At 61.4% G+C, this 19,244-nt stretch overlaps 1 protein-coding gene and 2 long non-coding RNA genes across 3 annotated transcripts; 1 reads left to right on the top strand and 2 right to left on the bottom strand.

Moving 5' to 3' along the window:
• Positions 1-1,861: 1,861 nt before the first annotated feature.
• On the bottom strand, positions 1,862-6,783 carry HTR3A (5-hydroxytryptamine receptor 3A). Its single transcript, XM_026107464.2, has 8 exons — positions 6,522-6,783; positions 6,321-6,365; positions 5,696-5,805; positions 4,806-4,975; positions 4,049-4,209; positions 3,436-3,646; positions 2,925-3,158; positions 1,862-2,304 (listed from the first exon to the last, which is right to left on the bottom strand). The coding sequence occupies exons 1-8, from the start codon at positions 6,714-6,716 to the stop codon at positions 2,006-2,008; spliced, it is 1,425 nt and encodes a 474-aa protein (XP_025963249.2). The 5' UTR covers positions 6,717-6,783; the 3' UTR covers positions 1,862-2,005.
• LOC135330469 (uncharacterized) lies at positions 4,109-17,584 on the top strand. Its single transcript, XR_010392463.1, has 3 exons — positions 4,109-4,225; positions 15,652-15,783; positions 16,668-17,584. It is a non-coding gene; the product is annotated as an uncharacterized LOC135330469 (long non-coding RNA).
• On the bottom strand, positions 7,201-9,536 carry LOC135330470 (uncharacterized). The gene is made up of 2 exons (XR_010392464.1): positions 9,267-9,536; positions 7,201-7,627 (listed from the first exon to the last, which is right to left on the bottom strand). It is a non-coding gene; the product is annotated as an uncharacterized LOC135330470 (long non-coding RNA).
• Positions 17,585-19,244: the final 1,660 nt, after the last annotated feature.

Below are 19,244 nucleotides of genomic sequence, written 5' to 3'. Positions count from 1 at the left end.
AGCTGCCAGGCCGCAACCGAGGCGGGCCACCGTAAGGCAGACGCTCGGTTGATGCAGGAAGGCGGGAGCCGTGGTGCCTGCCCTGGGAGCGCTCACGGTGAGGTGCTTCCCGGGCATCTGCAGAGGGTGGACCGGGCTGCGGACGGCGCTTCGGGCCCTGGCGGGAGTGGGCTGCCTTGCTTACGTCTGCCGGGGGAGCGGGGCCTCCCTGCTAAGGGCAGCACCCGATGAAGCACCGAACGCGGAGGGAGGGCAGCCCTAAGGCTGCCAGCCGTTGGCCCCTGCGCCAAGGCGGCCGCTCTGGGGCAGGGAGCAGCTCTTCTGGCGTGGGCGCCTGGGGCACGGTGGGTCTCCTCGTCGCACCCCGGAGTCACCCAGTGCTGGGAGGACGGGGCAGGCGTCAAGCCTGGGGTGGCCTCGTGGGCAGGCAAGGGCCGAGGGGGCTCGCTCGGCAGCCCAGCCGGCCCCGTCCCCCGCTGTGCCCTCGACTCGAGGCTTCGCGGAGCCAGGAGGTGTCACCAGCCCGGTTCAATGGGCCCATTGGATTTGTCTGTTGGAGCGTTTGACGTTACACGAAGGCGGCTCATTCCAGAGGGTGTTAATTGCCCGCTGCAGTGATCAGGTCTGTAGCACCATCGATCTCGGTAGGATCAATGGGCTGATTTAGTGTCTCACGAACTCTTTAACTGGACACCTCATCAATAGCCAGCCACTTACAGACCATCAGCGCATTAGCACGGGCCAGTGCTGCCAGGAGCCTGCTCCACCCATCCCAGGGCCCTCCTGTCACTCAGCAGCAGTTTTCCTGCAGGTGAAGGCCCTGGGAGGCCGAGCTGAGCTCAGGGCTGGTGGGCTCGGGAATGGCAGCGGGAGAGCTGGTGCTGCGATGGCTGTGTCCTCCTGCCGCTTGCAGCCTCCAACGCCAGCACAAAGGCGGGGAAACGGGATGGGCCTCCCTCCATCTCCAGCCTGTCCAAGGATGGTGGCTGCTCAGGTGTGTTGCCGGCGTGAAGGGCGTGTCTGTGCCATCACCGGCTCTTGGGCAAGTCTGGCAGAGCCAGGAACCTCCCAGAAAATGCCACCGGGGTTTCACTTCCTCTCCCTGGGCATCACGGCCGCCTCAACAGCATCAGCTCTGGAACAGGGGTAGTATCACGCTGCGCAGCTCAGAACTGCCTGCAGTTCTGGCCCAAATCGCAGTCCTGCTGCTCTGGCTGGGCTGGGGAAGGTGCTTCCCTTCTCTCCTGTTAGACAGCAGCTCCGTGCCTCTGCCCTGGCAGCGGTGGAGAGAGGGAGCGTGGCTGCTCATGATGGCAGGGGGAGCCTGCAGCAGCAGGGGCCGGGACTGGTACCCCGGCAGTCCCTGCCAGCACTCTGGAGGCAGTCTGCTTTGCTCTGGAATTTATTCGGCACTGGCTGTCACCACCCGCTTAGTTGTCCCCCAGCTTCTACGGTGCTGGGCAGGAATACGGAGGGGACGTGCTGGTCAAGCATGCAAAGCAGCCAGGCGGGGGAGGAAGAAATACACTGAGCAGTCTCTCGTGAAACAGCAAGCGATGGCGAACGAGCGGGAAGCCTGCGGCCTCCCACGCTTGCGCTGGGCTGGCGGAGCGAGCGAGAGCAGCCCCGTGCCAAGGGCAGAGCAGCCAGCAGGGCCGTGCCCGCCGCAACGGGGGAGGGCGGGACCGGGGAGGAGCTGGGTGCCGGAGCCGCGGGGAGCCGGGGGAGGCAGGGGAGGAGGAGGAGGAGGAGGAGGAGGAGGAGGAGGAGGAGGAGGAGGAGGAGGAGGAGGGGGCGCGGGCGGCCCCGCAGCCCCGCAGCGCGGAGCGGGCCGCTGTCCGCGGTGCTGAAGCGGCGCCGGCCGGGCCGGGCCGGGCCGGGCCGGGCTCGCACGCGCGCTGCGGGGCTGCGGGAGGCGGGCGCCGCCCCAGCCGGGGCCTCCGCGGTGAGGGGCGCGGGTGAGCCCCAGCCGCCCCCAGGTCCCTGCCCCGAAGGCAGGCGCGGCTCAGGCGTACTGCCACACGGACCAGAGGGTGCCCAGCGTGACGCTGTAGGCCACGACGGCCAGCAGGTACGCCCGGAAGAGCAGCGCGTCCAGCACGTAGCCCACTTGCAGCCACTCGTGGGCCACGCTGTGAAACTCCTCGCGCTTCTCGAGGAACTGGCGGATGGTGGTGATCTCGCGCAGGAGGCTGTGCAGGAGCGGGGAGCCCTCAGCCTCGGTGGGAAAGGCAGGCGCGGGCCCGGGGCCTGCGGCCGCCTCACGCTCCCGGGGATCCTCACAGCCGTAGCGGTCCAGCTTGGCTGCAGGATCAAGAGAGGGAAGCGAGAAAAACCTGTTTAGATGTGGGGAGCTGGGAAGGCTGCTCTCACCTGTCCTTCTGCACGCGAGCTCGATGGCTGGGTTGCCGCGCGTGAGCCACGCTGAACCTAAGCCTGCCCTCCACTCCTTACGCTGCTGGAAGCACAGCTCAGGGGGCACCGGCTTGCATGGGAGCCCGGAAGGTAGAAGGGTTGTATCTGGCTTGGAGGAAAGGAAGGGTGCTGCCTGGCTGACACTTGTTGTGCCAGGACAGGAGACCGTGCTCTGGAGAGAGGAGTCGTTTGTGAAATACAGGTTTCTGACAGTCTCGCCCTGGCACCGGTGAGACTCCAGCAGTGCTGGGTGCACCTGAGCTGTGCCATGTCGTACTCCTCTGGGCGCGACAGGGACTCTGCGTGGGGCCCTCACGAGAGATGGATGTGGGATGTCTGTTTCTGCTGCTCAGAGCTCCAGTGGAGGAGACGCAAGTCAATTGGAAATCTGAAAACTTTGCAAATTCTGGTAATAAGCAGTTAGACTAGCTTTGGGCTTGTGGCTACCTGGGGTCCAGCCCTCTCCTGCTTCCTTGGGAGCCCTGGGGAGCCCTGTGTCCTGCCCTTACCTGTGCTGTCATTGTTCTCCGCGTGCCTGGAGATGTCCGAGCTCTGCGTCCTGCTGTGGCTGAATTTGTTCCTGTCCCGGATGCAGAGCAGGACAGTGGCTCGTTCCAGCAGCCAGTGCTTCACCCAGTCAGGGACGTGCGGCTGCAGGTCCTGCTTGTGCACCAGGTGCACGATGAGGGTGGTCTCCGTGAGGCTGATGACCAGCAGCGCCATGCACACCACAAAATAGACGCCTGTGGAGAAGTCAGCGAGGTGAGTGGCCCGCGAGGCCGGCACGTTGTCTAGATTCCGTTCACAGTCTCTAGTTGTCCTGAGCCACCTCTCCCACCTCTTGCTACTCTCCTTCCGGTGATGTTTCTCTGTCTGAGCTGAACCACCTCCCCTCTGGTTTCTCTCGCCTCCCTGTCTAGGGGGACAGGCCTCGTTCCATCATCGCTGGGCACTGTCCTGCCGCCGGTAGCGGGAAGGGAGATGAACACCGGGCTCCCGCCACAAAAACGGTGGCCATACCTATCAATGGGGTGCCGATAGCAGTGGCTGGAAGCGTGTCGGATACAATGATCAGGAAGACGGAGTAGCCCAGCAGGAGGGTGATCTTGAAAGAGACCCTCTCGCCGCTGTTGGGAGGAAGGTAGAAGCCCACAATATCCATAACCATCAAGAAGATGCTGGGGAGCAGCAGGCTGACAGCGTAGAAGAGGGGACGTCTCCGGATAACCACCTGCCAGGACAGAGGGAGAGACAGGAAGGGTTTGTTGCGGGGAAGAGCCCCGTGTGAAGGGAGGGCTGGAGCCAGTGTGGCTCTCCGCTACGCCAGGCAAGGACGGAGTGCAGCACCGAGCGTTAATGGAGGCAGGGGAAGGGCTCTCCGAAGGGCCCTCAGCGCCGGGGCCTCCTGCTCACGGGAAGGAGCTGTGCGAGCTGCTGGAAGCGCCGCCAGCGTGGAGCACCTCAGCTGTGAAGCCGTGGGAGCCGGGCTGAATTGCCTTTGAGGGCAAATCCCGCCCTAGTGCCTCATCTGTGAGGACAGCGGTGCCCAAAGCAGAATGGGTGGCATTTGCCTGCCGCAGGGCAGGGTTTCCCCTCCCTCCCCGCAGCGCTGTGGTGAGGCGAAGGCCCTTACGTAGAACTTCATCTCGGCGTAGCTGTCGCTGCCCTCGACGCTGAACTCCCGGAAGTGGCTGAGGACGTAGAGCAGCTCCCACTCGCCCTGGTTCAGGAAGACGTTCCTGTCAAACTTCACCCGCTCCGGCTGCCGCCACAGCGAGAGGTTGAGGTCGCGGACTGGGGCAGAAGAGGGGTGAGGGCAAAAGGGCGGGTGAGGCCGGGAGCACCGAGCACCCCACGCAGGGCGCGGTTCCCCCCCTCTCCTTGCAGTCGGGCTGCGCGCGTTCGCTATCCGCTAGGGCCATCTAGAGGGATGACGCCTCTTCTGCATGGAGCCAGCGTCCCGGGGACACGCTTGCTCCCCGCCGCCGCTCCTCCCCAGCCCCTGCCCCGGGGCGACCGCTGCGACGTCTGCCTCGCTGCCGCGCCAGGGAGGAGTGGCAGCAGCCTCGGCGTGGGCGAGCCGGTCCTGGCCGTGCCAGCAGGGAAGGGCAGGTCTGCGCCCCTAGCTGTCCCGGCGTCTCCACTCGGCTCCCCGGCTGCCGCGGCAGCACCCGTGGCCCTGCCAAGCTCTCCCTGCCCGTGTCAGCGCGACTCAGCGGAGGCAACGCCCGGCTCCCGGCCAAAACAACTGCCTCCAGGCCTAGCGCGTTGCGCGGCAGCTTGGTGACCCTCCTGCGGCTGGAGCGGACCGCCACCCCATCGCTGCCTCGTCTGCCCTTCCCGAGGCCTCCCCAGGCAGGGCCCGCAGCCGCGGCGGTCCCGGCACTCACTGTTGTGCAGCCAGCTAGTGAACGTGAGCGAGCAGTTCTGGACGTCGAAGGGGAAGTTGTAGATATCCAGGCTGCAGGCAGTCATCACCTGGATGGGTTTGAGGTTCCACACTTCTCCGTGGTGGTGAACGTAGACGTAGGGGATGTCAGGGGACTTTCCGACGTCCACGCTGAGGGGCGCAGGCAACAGAGACCCGGGCTAGGGAGTGCCCTGGCCACGGCTCCGAGCAGAACCGGCCCCTCCGGGGAGCCGTGCTTGGGACAGTCGTGGCCCGGGAGGCGGGAAGCTGCCGTGCTACTCTGCTAATCGTTTCTGGGAACAACTGGAGGCTGGAGGAAGGGTCGGGAAGCGAGCGCTCCCCTCCGTGGCAGCACGCCCAGCTCGGCGCAGCACGGTGCTCCCCACGCTGCCGCCCTCTCTGAGACCAGCCCAGGGAGCGCGTGCGCCTTTGCCTTCTGGGGCTACCAGTGGTTTTAAGGGTGGCCGCGGCGCGAGACTGTGACAATACCTCAGAGGCTAGCAGGAGCAGGGGGAGGGGAAGGACAATGGCTTGCTTTGCGGGAAGGGCTGGCGGCTCTGCAGCTGCCCTTGCATTGTGCTTCCCTAACAAAGCCTTTCTCCAAATATCTGAATTCCACCCCCGGCACGCTGTGGGTAATTACAAATGTTTATGGTTAGCCAGCATTGGAAATGGCCCAGCTCCCAAGCCGTTCCCCCATCTGCAGCCTACCGGATGCGGGGCTCCTGCCAGCTCTGTGCCGGGAATACAAAGCGAGAGGTGAAGGGCGTGCGCGTGCTCTCGTTGGGAGAGGGCACTTAAATCCCCAGCCTTTCTCTCACGCTCCCGTGCGCGAGGGCGAGGAGAACCCAAGAGTTCTGCTGCACTTACAACTCGCTGATGAGGATGTCGGGCACCCAGATGCTCTCGGTGGGGAGGGAGATCTGCGTGACGTTGTCAAAGTGCGCTGGGTCCCACTGAAGAAACTCGTCGATCCAGTGCTGCGGGGGCAAGGCAAAAGGGGGCTCAGAGATCGAGGTCGGTTCCAGCCCTTTCCAGATCCAAACGCTGTGCCAGCACCCTGCCACAGAAATGACTTTCCAGAGCCGTGCGGCAGAGGAAGCGAAGGCTGCTCCTCCTTATCACGCTTAGAGGTGAGCATGCGACGCTTGGGCAAAGGCAGCCAGCTCTGTGTGTGCAGAGCTCTGCTCCTCTGATCAGTTCAGCACCCCACAGCTTTCTTGCACTCCTGTATCCAACGCAGCTGGCCCCAGTTTTCCAAGGAGCCCTTGGGCCAGGGCCTTTTCCAGGGACAGAGGCTGGGATACCAAGCTGGGCAAAGGTCCGTGCTGGGGGGCAATAGCCTGCCTTCCTCGCGTGCGCGCGAGCCGCCTGCCCTCCCCGAGCAGCAGCACGCCGCTGGCGTCTGTCACTGCGAGTGCTCGGCGCTGGCGGCCGGGGGCCGCACGGCCCCAGCGAGGGGGGGGGGTCACTTGGGAAGGTCCCTGCTGCTCACCTGTCTGTACCAGATATACGTGGTCAGCACCTGGTTTTTTTCATCCTGTAGGAATAAGGAAAGGGAAGATAGGACTGGCAAAGGGTGATGCGTGCGTTCCCGGCGCTAACTGCAGCTGCTGCCAGGGCAGACGCAGCGATGTTGTGGGGAAGACTTTGCACGCGGGTTGTCGTCCTGGGCAAAGCGGGGCGGCGGACTCACCACGCTGAGGATGGCGTACACCATGACGTCGATGGCCACGTTGGTGGTGGTTCGCCAGTCCCGAACTGGCCGAACGCCTTTCTCGTAGTGAGCCAGCAAGTGGTGGGCGAGCCGGAGCAGGGTGGGCTTGCCGGGGGCTGGCATCCCGCTCCCCGCCTGGGGAGCTGAGAGGGAGAAGGAGAAAGCCTTCGTCATGGGTTGGGCCCGGCGCAGATGTCCTCGAGCCTGCAATTGCCCTGCGACTGTCACAGAGCGCAGGGCACTGCTAGGTGACGCGCCTTCCTTGCTTTTGGGATGGGATTTTCCGGTCAAAGTGCCACTAGCTCGGTGGGAACAAGACTGCCACCAAGAAACGTGATCTAACACTTATTAATACCTCCTCCTACCATGTACCCAGCTTTCTCTGTGACCTGCCCCGGCCTCCTCCCTGCAAGGTAAGCTCTGGCGGGCTGTCACCTTCCCCGTCTGCGAGCTCGCTGTCAGGAGCGCTGGGCAGCCGCAGCGGGACGCTGGGAGAGCCACTGCCCTGGGAAAACTTCTCCAATGGTTACTGTTTCCCTGGGTATTTTTTCTTTGCTCTGAGGCTGGAGAAAGCCGCAGTTAAAGATGAAGCAGGATGCTAAAATCATTTCTTATGGAATGAAAAAGAACAAAATACATCTATGACAGGAAAAAAAGGTTAATGACATTAACGTTTAATGAGATAAGCATTAATCTCGGTGGGGCCTGGCCGCGTACGCCACCGGGCTTTGGATCAGGCCCCGAGTGCTTTGTGTGTCGCAGATGCTTCCAAGCGCTGCTGGCCACAGTTGCTGCAGTCGGAGTTTCTCCTGGAAAGCAACTGCAGGACAGCTGGGTTTCCTGGCGATCAGTCAAGGAGCTGCTGGGATGCTGGGAAGGTCTGCGCCGTTCCCCCACGGCGCGGGCACAGGATGGCGTTGCGTCGAGCCCTGGAGCTCAAGCGTCCGCCAGCGCGTCCTCGCGCGGCACTGGGGCTTTCGAAGAGCCCGCAAGCGGAGCGAACGGAAGGGGCTGCGTTCCCGGAGAGAGCTGGAGGAGGATTCGCAGGGCACGGCGTGACCCCGCACGCGGCGTGTGCTCGCGCGCTAAAGAGGAGCAGTTTTTAATAATTAGACTTGTTGGTATACGTTGGTGTCTGCTTCCTGCGGAAACGACCCCTCTGCTCACGCTGCAAGCGTTAATCGCGTTGCAAGCTGCTTGCACCGCTGCAGTCGTGCCGCGAGGCAAGCGGCCGCCGAGCCGGAGCTCTGCTCCCCGGCACCGGGGCGCCCGGCGCTAACGAGAGGGCCTAATTGGAACAGATCTGCAGGAACTCGGGGAAAGCTCGGGAAGGGACCGTCAGCCTCGCCTTGAACTCCAAAAGCCAGCAGCCCCGGCCCCCGCCCTCGCGGGCGGTGCGTAATGCCTCCGAGCCGGCTGGGCTCACGACCCGCGTCCAGCGCCGCGCACGGAGACGCGGGGGGGGGCAGGACGGAGCCATTAGGCCATGGGAGGAAAACGGCCGCCGGCGTCCGGGCGCTCGCGTCCCTGCCCAAGCGGCCCCGCGCCGCAGCCGCGAGAGCCCGTCTTCGGTGCCGCTCGGCAGCGCGAGCCCGGGGGATTGGCGGCGGGGAAAAACTGCCCTGGAGAGAGCGGATCGGGCCGGGACCGGGGTGTGAGCGGGCACCCCGCTCTGCGCGTGGCTGGTGGGGGCCGTCAGGCCCAGCAACGTGTGCGGCTGCCGGCGGCTGCTCTGCCCCCGCGCTGCACCCAAGGGGGATGCGCTGGAAATGGAGGTGTCCTCGCTGCTTGGCATGCCGTAGCGCAAGCATGGACACTCGTGAAGTTAAAGCCAGCAGAAAAACCTCCAGTCAATGTTTAGTTTGTCCTGCAATGAGTATTTCCTTGCTGAGTTTCTGAAACACCGTAATGCAGATGGCATAAAGCGTGGAGCGGACTGTTATCGTAATCTGACTGTTAATTTAAAATTTAAAAAAAGTTAGGACACAATGTTTGTCTCTTTCTGGCTTTTTCCCTTCAGCTGAACTAAGGTAAGATGGACACACGCGCTCCTGAAGTCGCCTGCACGCCCGCTGCCCGCACAGGTGCCGTGCAATGGGAGCGGGACGCGTCGCAGCTGCGCCGCGGTGTGAAACGCCCCGGCCCCGGGGCTGCGGCAGCCGCGGGCAGGAGCTGCCGCCGTCTCTGCGGGCTGCACCGCGCCGCGGGGCTCCCCGTTGCCTCCCCTCGCCCCGGGCACCGTGCGTGCCGCAGCATCGCTGCAGCGCGAGAGGCCGGGCAAGGGTCTGGCGTCGGCGGTGGCGGAGGCGGCTCGCTACCCTGCCCGCAGCGCGTCCGAGGAGCCGAGCTACGAACCTGCCGAAAATTTGCGGTTGCGGCGGCGCAAAACGGTGCAGTGGTTTTTCCACCGTTGCCCAAGGAAGGTGAGCAGTGGGAACGATAGTCGCTCCCAAATAGTTTTGCGGTATTTGTGCTGTGTGGAGCTAAGGTCATAAACTACAGCCACAGCATCGTTTCTGCGCACTGTCGTCCAAAAAAAAGCAGCTCTGCATTGTGAGGACTGAAATATTATTAGAGAAATGCATTTATCAGACTAAGTGCTTAGGCAACAAGTTCCAGAGTTTCGCGTGCTAGGTACAGCTGCTAGGTTTCTACCAAGCCGTTCCGACACGGCTCTCCCCCGGTCCTCCCCCTCCTTCCGAAGCTCCCCGCGGGTTTCCTTACCCCCGTGTTGCAGCATTGCAGCGAGCGGCAGCAGGGCGAGGAGCAGCCGTGGCGCGGCGCGGGCCATGGTGCCGCGGCGCGGGTCGTCCTCGCCGCTCCTTCCCCGGCAGCGCCGCGGCTGCCCGGCTCTGCCTCCCCTCGCCGCTGCGGATGCGCGCGCCGCGCCGGGAGGGCAGCCGGCCCTTTTTGCTCGCTTCCCCCCGGCTGTCAGGTTCCCGAAAAAGCCTAATTAATCTCGCGATCGGCCTCCTCGGCTGCATCGGGTTTCAGGCGGGGAGGGCGGGCGGGACGGCGCCCCGGCTGCTTGCAGAGAGAAGCGCTGGTGCCGACCTTGTAATCCCGTCGGGATAGCGTTGCCTCATTTCTGTCAGGGCTTTGGGCGAAAGCAGAGTGAGGTTTTCTGCAAGAAAGCTCACTGCTCTGCGGCGGTGCGTGCCCGCGCCGCGCTGGGGCTGGGGCCGGGAGGGTGGCTTGCGGATGGGGTGTCCATGCGGTTGGGATCGGCCTCCGACTAAGAAGCCGCTGCATGGAGGCAGCTGCCTTTGCGGTCGCTGCAGCCCAACTGCGCGCTGGCCGCTCGAGTGGGGCGGCTCAGCCCATCACCCTGGCGCCGGGCCTGCGTGGGGGGGGGCGACGTGCAAAACCTCTTTTTTTGGCAGCTGTGAGGGTTACCCAAAGAGCAGGTCTGAGGGCAGCGGGGATGTGAAACGGGCAGCTGCCTCCGGGTCCAGTTTCACCGCTTCCGCCGTGAAGCGTGCGCTGCGGTCCTGCAGCCCTGGGCGGGGACGGGCCCTTGCCCTTCCCGCACGCGGGCACGGCAAGGCGAGGGGCGAGCGCGAGGACCGGCAGCGGGGCGGGCGGGAGGAGCAAAGGGGGCAGCGGCTCGGCGGGCGCGCGAAACGCGGCGGAGAGCAGAGGCAGAGCTGGGAAACGCTCAGCGGGAGGAAACAGCAAATCGTCCATGATGGGAACGGCCTCCCCGGGCGCTTCCATCTCCGAAAAGGTGAATCGTGGCCTCGAGATCAGCCCGGCCGGCTGCAGCCCCAGCCCGTGCGGGTGAAACACCCAACATCTCCGAGCAAACAGGGCCTGAGGCAACACTCGGGCCCACATGATGCAAATGTGCTGCTCAGGTGCTACTGCAGTCGTGCGACTGAATTGACAGGCTTTAGCCTAGCTGCTCTCAGCGCTCGAGATTGCCTCTTTTTTTGACTGATTTAAGCCCAGGCACGATGCAACTTTTCCTCTGTCATCTCCGCTGTACCGCGGTGCTGCCGTGGAGATGCAGACACTTGGTATTCTGCTCCGAAGCCTCCCCAGCCCGCGGGTACGTGTCGATAGCGCAGCAATCCCTTCCGCGGCGCTACGCGGCTGCGCGCCGGCTCACGGCAGAGCCGGCGGCACGGCGCGGCTCCCAGCAAAGCGGGGCCCGGGGCGGCGGGGCGCAGCCGGCGGGGTTTCGCTCCCCGTTGCGGTTTTGTTCCGGCTTTGGTTGCCGTTGTGTGCCGCCGGCGCGGCGACGCGGCTCTCCCCGAAGAAATTTCCCATTGATGGGACTGACGGCGAGGCGGATAGGCAGGAATTGGAGCCTTTGGCGGCGGCGCGGTGCAAATTGCATCAGATGGCAGCGCGGAGTCACTTAAACAAGATAAGAATTAGTGCGCGGCCCTGATGAACTCCCCCTCGGCTGCCAATAGTCGTGTCAGGCAAAGAGAGAGTGCAAAGCCGGGGCTAATTTGATTTCTCGGCTCTGTTAGCGGATGGTAAGTCACCTCCCAGGGAGCGCAGACAGCTCGGAGCTGTTTGCCGTTATTGAATCTGGATAATAAAAATCACGGGCAGCGCCGCGGCGGGGCTGGGGGCCGTGCCCTGCTCTGCCGGCGACGCGGAGCGCTCGGCACAGCGGCTCGGCCCCGGGGCGCGCGGGGACCGGCCCGCCGCGGTGGGGACCAGTGCGCCGGGCGCCTCTGCCCCGGCTTCGTCAGCTCCCAGCGCTCTCCCTCGGGCCTTACGTCTTCATCTCAGAGAGGTTTTAGCGTAGCTCCTATCAGCCCTTCCGTTATCGGATATCTCATTAGCGTGATCTAGCGCAGCCCGGCCTGATGCGCGCGCGCCCGCGCTGGGGGCTCTTACGGGACTTTTTGTGGGACGCCGGATATCAACTGCCAGCATCCAGATCAGATTTACTCTCTGAAACGGTATAATGGGATTTTATTAGCTCCGTAATCTGCTGCGCAGTAATTGCTTTTCTGAGAATCGGAGCGCCTGGCATCGGGCGTCGCTGGCGGCTCGGCGCAGGCGCCGCGTCGGGGGCGAAGCCTCCCCTCCCGCCCGTAAGCAGCCGCGGCGGGGGTCTCCCGCGCCGCAGCCCCGGACGCCCCGGGAAGCGCGAGCTGCGCGGCGCGGGTCCCGCTTCGGCCCTGCCGGACAACCCGTGTTTCAGGAAGGCGGGCAAGGAGGGCGCCAGTGCCGCCCCGCGCACCCCTCCCAGCAGCTTCGGGTCAAATATTCCCGGTTTTCCCGTTGCCTGGCAGCTTCTTTCCAGGACGGTCCTGCAGGCCGTGCTGCCGGGGGGGCCGAAATGGGACGGGGCCGCGGCAGCGGGGAGGGAGGTCTCGACCGGGGCGCCGGCAGCGCGGGAGCTGGCAAGCTGCAGAGCCCGGAGCCGCTCCCCGCCTATACGGAGACGGGGAGCCATAAAGGCTAATAGGCTTTGAAGGACGCCAACCACAGCGGAAGCGGTCGTCTTCGCTCGGCCTTCGGTTTAGTCCAGAGGGCGGGCGGGCGTTCCCGGAGGCCGCGGGGGGGGGTCGCGCCTCCGCCACCCGGCAGCCCTCGGCGTGCAACGGGCTCGGGGACCGGGGCCGGGCGGCGGAGCGGGAGCTGCCCCTCTGCCGGCCCCCGGGGCTTGCGTCTCCGCGCGCCGGAGGCGTCAGAACCGATACAGCACCGCGGCGGGGCTCCGGCAGCCCGCGAGGAAGAGGAGGGCGAGCGGCCCCCGGGGACGCTGCTCCCCCCCGGCCCCGGGGAGGGTCTCGCGCCCCACCGGCCCTCGGCGCCGAGCGGGAGCCGGGCTCTGCTGCACGCTGCGCTAATTTAATGGCTGTCATGGGTCGTTGGCGGGACTGATAGCTCTGCTCCGCACCGAGAACCGGGCTGTCATAAACGCCTCGCTGCTGCGTCGTCTCGCTAATTATGAAGCCATAAATGTCTCCTTAGGTAAATGATTCAACGTAAATAGAGGTGGACTCAGAAATAAAGTGCAGATGGGCGGCGTGGGCGGCTGCAGCCGGAGCGGGTACCACGTGCCCCTGCCGCCACGGACGGGCCAGGGATGCGGCTGGTCGGTCTCTTCCATCTGCGGTTCCCGTTTGCTTTCTTCATCTTTACGAGGGAATGCGATTACGTACGTGTGATGTAATGAGCTTAAATTTGTATCAGCAGCGCTTTGAAGATAAGACTTTATTAGAGCAATAAGAAAGCTTCCCCAACTTGTGTTGCCACCTTTAATACTAGAAATGAGCGGAGGCAATAAATAAGGAGCGTCGCCGTGGTCGGGCGGATGAGCTCTGCCCCGGTCCCGCCGTATTTCACTGTTTAATTATCGCGAAGCTCTGCGGGGCCTGGAGGGGACAGTTGAGATGTCTCCGCGGAAAGCGCTCCACAGCGACGCTCGACGTGATGGACGCGAGCCTGGCTCCTGGTATGAGAGGGTATCTCCTCCAAACCGCCTTGTTTTTAACCTCCTTTGAACGGCCCTGTGATAAACGATGGCCGCGCCGGTTCCTGGCAGCGCGGTCTTTGCAGAAGCGGAGGAAAATGTCACTGGAACGGGATAACTTTTCTGCAAAGTCATTTGTTAGCTTGCAGAGAGCCTTAACCGCAGGTGCTAAATGGAGACCTGGATGGCGAAGCCGCTGCCTTGCCCCAGATGCCACCCCCGTGGATGGAGGGAGGCGGGAGGAAGGCAGCAGCGGCGCGGGGTCTGGTGCGACCCAGCGGGAGCAGCGCGTCGGCCAAAATGCTTCGATAACCGAGCCGCGTGGTACGCGGAGGCCGTAACTCGGCATCCGAACCCGGTGCTGCTCGTGGCGGCGCGTCCGATGCTCTCCGTTTCCGTAGGAGCCGTGGAGGTGGCTCACGGGCAGCTGGAGCGGGAGGCAGCCGCAGGTGAGGCTCCTCGTGGAAACGGTGCGTGCGCGTGCGCGTGTGCGTGTGCGTGTGCACGGCGCGGCAGCGGCGGGGTGACGCCGAGTTCGGCTCTGCCTTTTGCCCCTTTGGGGTTGTTTGCACCGCGCGGGAAGCGGCGCCCGAAAGACGCGCACCCCCGCAGCAGCCCGCGCCCCTCGCACACGGTCATCGCCCGGGCGCAGGAGCTTCCCCGCAGATCGGGCTCGCACGGGCCGAGGACCCTGGGGCCGTGCAGACTGGGAAGACCCCCCCACCCCGTGGCAAAGGGGGAGGGAAGAACGGTCTGGAGAGCCTGACACCCAAACGGTAACAGCTGTAGCTCGTCTCTGGGAAGAAAGGAGTTTTCCTAGCAAGCTGCTAGTATTTACTCATCTGCTTAATGAATTGCAGTTGAAACAGCTGCAGGGATGAGTCACATGTATTTTAACTGGGAGCAGCACGAGCCGGCCCCTTGCTGCTCTCTGGATGTCAGGTACGACTCGCGTTGGCTGCTGGGGCCGGGCTGCCTTGCTTCCAGCGGTTTGGGTGCGAGGCAGGAGCAGAGCCGCGGTGCTCGCCGGTGAGCCGTGTGCCGAGCGCGGCCCCCGGCAGCTCGCCCGCCGCCTTGGCTCTGGGCACGGCACGGCACGAGGGTGATGCTCGTGCTGCGGTGAGCGGCGAGCGGAAGCTGCCGGGGTCTGCCAGCGTCGGGAGGATGCTGGGGACCAGCCCGCTGCCCGCGTGGAGCGACGGTGACCCGGGCAGAGCGGGGAGCCCGGGGGGGCTGGGGTGGCTTTGAATCTCGCTTGCAGCACAACGCGCTGTTTGGGTCTATAACCTGATTCAAACCCAGGGTGAAAAAGCCTTTCCCTCTCGGAGAGGGAGGTGCGGGGTGAGCTGGGCTGGGCTGTCCTTAGCCGCGCGCTGCCCTAACCCCGCATCATCCGAGCAGCAAAGCAGCCCCGGAGCCTTCGCATCCCTCAGCGCAGGGAGGGAAGCGCAGTCGTTTCAGGCGTCTTCCCCATTAGACACCCTTCAGGTGTCAGCACTATTACGCCTCAATTCCACTACCCATTAAAGGCAGGTAATAGGCACGCAGAGGCATTTGGAGCCCATTGGCGTTAATGAAGGAGATCCGTCTCATCGGGAGCGGGTACGGCAGCCGCGTGCCGGAGAGGCGGCATTACCAGGGGCTGGGCAGGGATCGCAGACCCCACCAGGGTTTAACCTCGCTTGACCGTCTCTGCAGCGCCCAGCTGCAGCTCGCGGAGGAGTTTGTGCTTTTTCTCCCTTGGTTTTTGTTGCCGTAATTTCCTGAGGGACAGGAAGGCGCCAGCTTGGCCCCCCCCCCCCCCGCCCGGGCAGTGGCATCTATTTACCTGGTTTGGTTTGTTTACCCCGAGGGTGACCGTTGTGGGAAGGATGCTTGGGCAGCAGGGGAAAAGGGAGGGAAGATGAGAAGGACCTCAAGCAAATTGGAGAGGTTAAGTTGGGCTGCAAAGGCTGCTAGCTTTTGATTTAAAACATCCAAAGAAGTTTTGCTCCAGGTCCGGCCGGGCCGCAGCAGCGCGCGCAGCAGGGACGGCGGGGCACTCGCCCGCACCGCACACCCGCCCGCCGCCGGGGCTGCCGGCACCCCCCCGCCCGAGCGTTCCTCGTTATTCCCTGCTGCTCTGGTAATGCGTCGCAAGCTGGTATCTTTAAAATTAATGAAGTGTTTAAGCCTTAGTCAAGAAGCTCATCAAAACAGCAGCCCGCTCTCCTCGCGAGCGGCGCGGGCGGAGGAGCTCCTCGCCCACGCTGCGGGCAAGGGTCCGCGCGCCCAGGCAGGGCAGCTCGGCCTCGGGGCTGCCCGCGGCCCTGGCACAGCTGCTCTGCTCCAAATGCAGCTGCACGGGGAGCTCGGGTCGCTCTGCCTCTCCTTCAGGCAGCGGTGCCGGGCGATGGTGCGTCGGGAGCCTTCCTGGTGCCCGCGCGGCAAGGACGGAGCAGCAGGCACGGAGCCGGCCAGCTCGTCGCAGGGGGGGCACAGGCACCACCGCGAGCAATGCAGGGGCCAAGACTTCCAAAGGAAGGAGGAATTTTTGGACGCCTCCATTTCTAGGCGTTCAAGCTGGGCTAGAGCTGGCCGAGCCCGAGGCTTTCGTGCTGGGGGGGGCAGGTTCCGCTATAAAAGCAGAAATGAAAGCTTTCGACTGCTTCTGTTTAAAAAAAGGAAACCAGTCCTTGCAAGGAAGTGACAAACGCGATGGCAAACTTGCAATTCATCGATGACAACATTTGGAGCCCAGATAACGCTGAGCAGCAGCGAAATCTCCCTCATCCCGTCCAGAGGCTGAAATTCCAGGTGAGAAATTCATCCTCCCAGATCCGTGGGCGGAAGAATATTAACTTCACGTGTGTGGCTCTTTTCCTCGGTCATGCCCCAAGCACAGAGCACAACGGCTCCGCTCTGAGCCTTCCAGTCTGCTTTGCCTCTAGGCTGTTACCCAGCCCAGACAGAAAACCTGGAAGGTGGTTGCAGGAGGTGCTAGCGGGCACCTGCTGCTGCTCTGGGCCTGCTGCGTGCAGGGAGTATTCGTTTACCTACCGAAACCAGCTTTTTGGCACATGACTGACTTATGAGAAAGGGGCAATTCTTAAAAATGCAGTCTCTCTCTATACCAGTGCCTCCTGCTTCTAAACTTAAATCTTAAGATGGTTCTGACAGGTTAAATACGTAATATTTCCCTTTTCTTAAGTGTAAGTTCTTGATAGCCATTGAAATTCCCTAGAATTTACGTCATGTTAGTGCTAATGCACACTTCTTGGATTTTTTGCATCTTATTGCTTGCTCCCTCTCCTTTCCATATAGCTGAGCAAATTCTGCAATCGTTTATTAGTTGTTATACTTGCTACCCTGACTAGTCATATTGGATAAAGGGGATTATGTGCTTCCAGGGGTGATATCTTTGCTAGCAGGCATCAACAGGAATGGCATCCTGGGTGCTTCCAGAGGCGGGACGGCGGCAGCGGCAGGGATGCCCGGGGTGCTCTGACTCTGCCCCGGGCCACGGCTCGCCGTGTGGGTGGCTGCTCCAGCTGGGACTTCCCGGCGGCCTTAAACAGCCTGCACGGAAACCGGGAGCGATGGAATAGCGCTGCTCTGAGCACCTGGCTTCACGAGGAAGAAAGCTAGCTCAGGGTATGCCGACACCTCCAACTGCTAAGCAGGCCTTTCCTCATTTGCAGACCTTCGCGTGAGTGGAGCCTTCATGCAGCAGTAAGGAAAGAGAGGAGCTTTTATTAAAAAAGGAAATACGGTGAGTAAGAATAATGTAACAATCCTTTAAATCCAGTGTGCACATTGCTCCCTGCTTTCAGGTGTGCTAGAATAGCCCAAAGCAGGAGAGGAAAAAGAGCTAGGCCATGCAAATTTGTATGTATTCGGTGCGTTCTGTCGTTTGGGATTCACTCTGGAATTTCATCGTATCGTTTTGGTTTGCCAAGATGAAAAGTAACAGCAGAAAATGTGGTTTCAAAATGTGCTGAAACTAGAAAGCGTGGCACGTACGCACTTCTCTTCACTTTTAAAGCAATGACAGTGCAAATTGGTTGCTTTCTTTCGATAAAGTAAGGCTTACGCATGGGAGGATCTTGGGGTTCGTTACGCAAAACGGGGGCAAGGGCAGATCTCCAGTTCCCACTCACTATTCATCTGAGTGTAGGATCCTCGCTGCAGTAAATTATCTTCGATGTAATGGCACTTTGACTGCACTTGACACTGCAAACGAATCACCAGTATCTGTCCTGCACCCTAATTAGTGACTGTGACATCCATCAGGCTGCTAAACATAATACATACACTCAGCAAACCCTGAGCTAAAAATATGAGGCTGAGTTTATATTTGTAATCAGGATATTAATAATTTTTCAGAGGGAGTTGTCTCAGCTGCTTTAGGCAGCCACTTGGGTTAAATCTCCACGCATATAGATTTTCCTGCTCGTAAAACACAATAAGTGACCTCAAGCTAGGTGTGTTTTTTATGACATGACAGGTAGAAATTCCCTGTCTTTTCAGTGATGGGGCTGCTCCTCCTGCCTTTAATCTGTCTTATTACAGGACCAGCAGTGCCCTGGCCAGATCAGCCCAGGCCCGAGGACGTGCAGTGCTGGGCTCCCTTCTTGCCAGTGATTAGACGCATTCGTGTTGTCTTGCACATATACCTTTGGTGGAGCAGTCCTGGGGCTTCAGTTCAGCATGTGCCTAGCTGCCCGTTGGCCTGAAGCTCTGCTCACTCTCGGAGCAAAAGGGTATGAACGTGTTGCCTTTCTCCCTGGGAAAGGTGGCATGAAAGACCCATTTGGGCAGTGCAGGGGGAACCTTCAGGAAACCTTCCATCTCCTGGGAGTCGATGGAGGGACTTGCAATGGAAGCAGAAGGGTGTCTGTGCCACAGCGTTTTGGCTCACTGAGAACAGCTGTTTGCGCGGTGCCCTCTAAGGGGAGCCCTGCACCAACATCCCGGACGGGACTGCGCTCCGGCAGAGGAACGGTGAGACAGGCTCCTGCTAGCTCCGTCGGACCTCTTTGCTGGGGAAATATTAGTAATACTAGCTAATATCCAGGAATTGCCTCCTGCCCTGTCTTGTGGATGAAGGTTCCTTTGGGCCTGGCTCTAAAATGGGAATTCGGAGGAGATGAATGGTAGCGCAGGGAAGAAGTTCTCTTTTTGGCTAAAATGCAGAATCCCGGCAATGTTGGTTCAGACCTTTTAAAGGGGAGACTCTGCTTTGTGTCTTCTCTCAAGGGCAGACTCAGCTGGCAGGAGAACCAGCCCAGGGCTGGCTTTTGGAACCTAAACTTGGTCAAAACATTCCCAAGTCAACACCCTTTTGTTGTTATTTCCCTCTACAGCACCTCCTCGGCGTTGCCCAGTCCTGCTTGCCTGGCTCACTGCTTCATCTGAAGGCAAAGGACCTACTGCATGATGGCAGGGTTTGCCAAAGTGTCAAGGTGAAGGAGAAACCAATCACTCTTGGCCTCTTCTAGGTTTTTTTTAACTTTTCCTCACCTGCTCTCCCACCTTAAAGCGCTGTGCTGGCCCGGAGGAGCCTCGTGCGGACCATGGCTATCCTGGCAGCTCACTGGCGAGTGCAACAGGGCTGCAGCGAAAGCTAGAGTCTTTTTTTAAGTTAAACAACAAGTTTCTCAATGCCAGCTGGCTGGCATAATTGGTTCTCTGGTGGCATTATTCACAGCTCTTTCCTCTTTCTTTTTCAGATACCTTCCATCTTGCTTGTTAAAAGCACAGGATATTTCGGAGAATTGGAATTCATTAGTCTTCCTAACAGAGGGAGCCTACTTAGACCTAAATTGGTGGTTAGCAAATGTACAGATAATTCCCACACATTCTTATTTATCTTCCCCAGTTCGGCAGAGTATAGAAACAGATGCCTCGGCGTCTGTCTGGGAGGCTCTAGTCAATGGAGTGGAATACAAAGGTATCTGGGATTCGGAATTGGCAAAACTCAATATAAGCAAATTGGAACTCTTCTCCGTTGACTAGATTACCTCCCTAATCAGATTTCCCCAAGGTCCCCGCAATAACTTGATATTCTCAGACAAGACTAGTCTTTTATGTACGCGAAACAGGAGGCAAAAGATCACAATAGAAGTCAGAGGCAGTGATGAAGACGGGCCGAGAGCGCTTCACGCGAAACAATGGTTGCTAAATGCTCATCTATTAGCGCCTGCACCTGCCGACGGCTCTGCTGCACGGAGGCGTTTAAAGCCTCTGGATGCTTGATGACATTGGCTCTGGAGCCA

The sequence above is a fragment of the Dromaius novaehollandiae genome, chromosome 21, assembly GCF_036370855.1.
Source record: "Dromaius novaehollandiae isolate bDroNov1 chromosome 21, bDroNov1.hap1, whole genome shotgun sequence".
Classification (NCBI taxonomy): domain Eukaryota; kingdom Metazoa; phylum Chordata; class Aves; order Casuariiformes; family Dromaiidae; genus Dromaius; species Dromaius novaehollandiae.
This window is presented reverse-complemented; position numbering and strand designations above follow the sequence as displayed.

Coding starts and splice junctions, on each gene's coding strand:
- HTR3A (XM_026107464.2), bottom strand. CDS start 6,716: ATGACGAAGGCTTTCTCCTTCTCCCTCTCAGCTCCCCAGGCGGGGAGC. Junction 4,976..5,695: donor GACATCCTCATCAGCGAGTT/GTAAGTGCAGCA, acceptor TGCGCCCCTCAG/CGTGGACGTCGGAAAGTCCC. Junction 2,305..2,924: donor GGAGAACAATGACAGCACAG/GTAAGGGCAGGA, acceptor TTGATCCTGCAG/CCAAGCTGGACCGCTACGGC.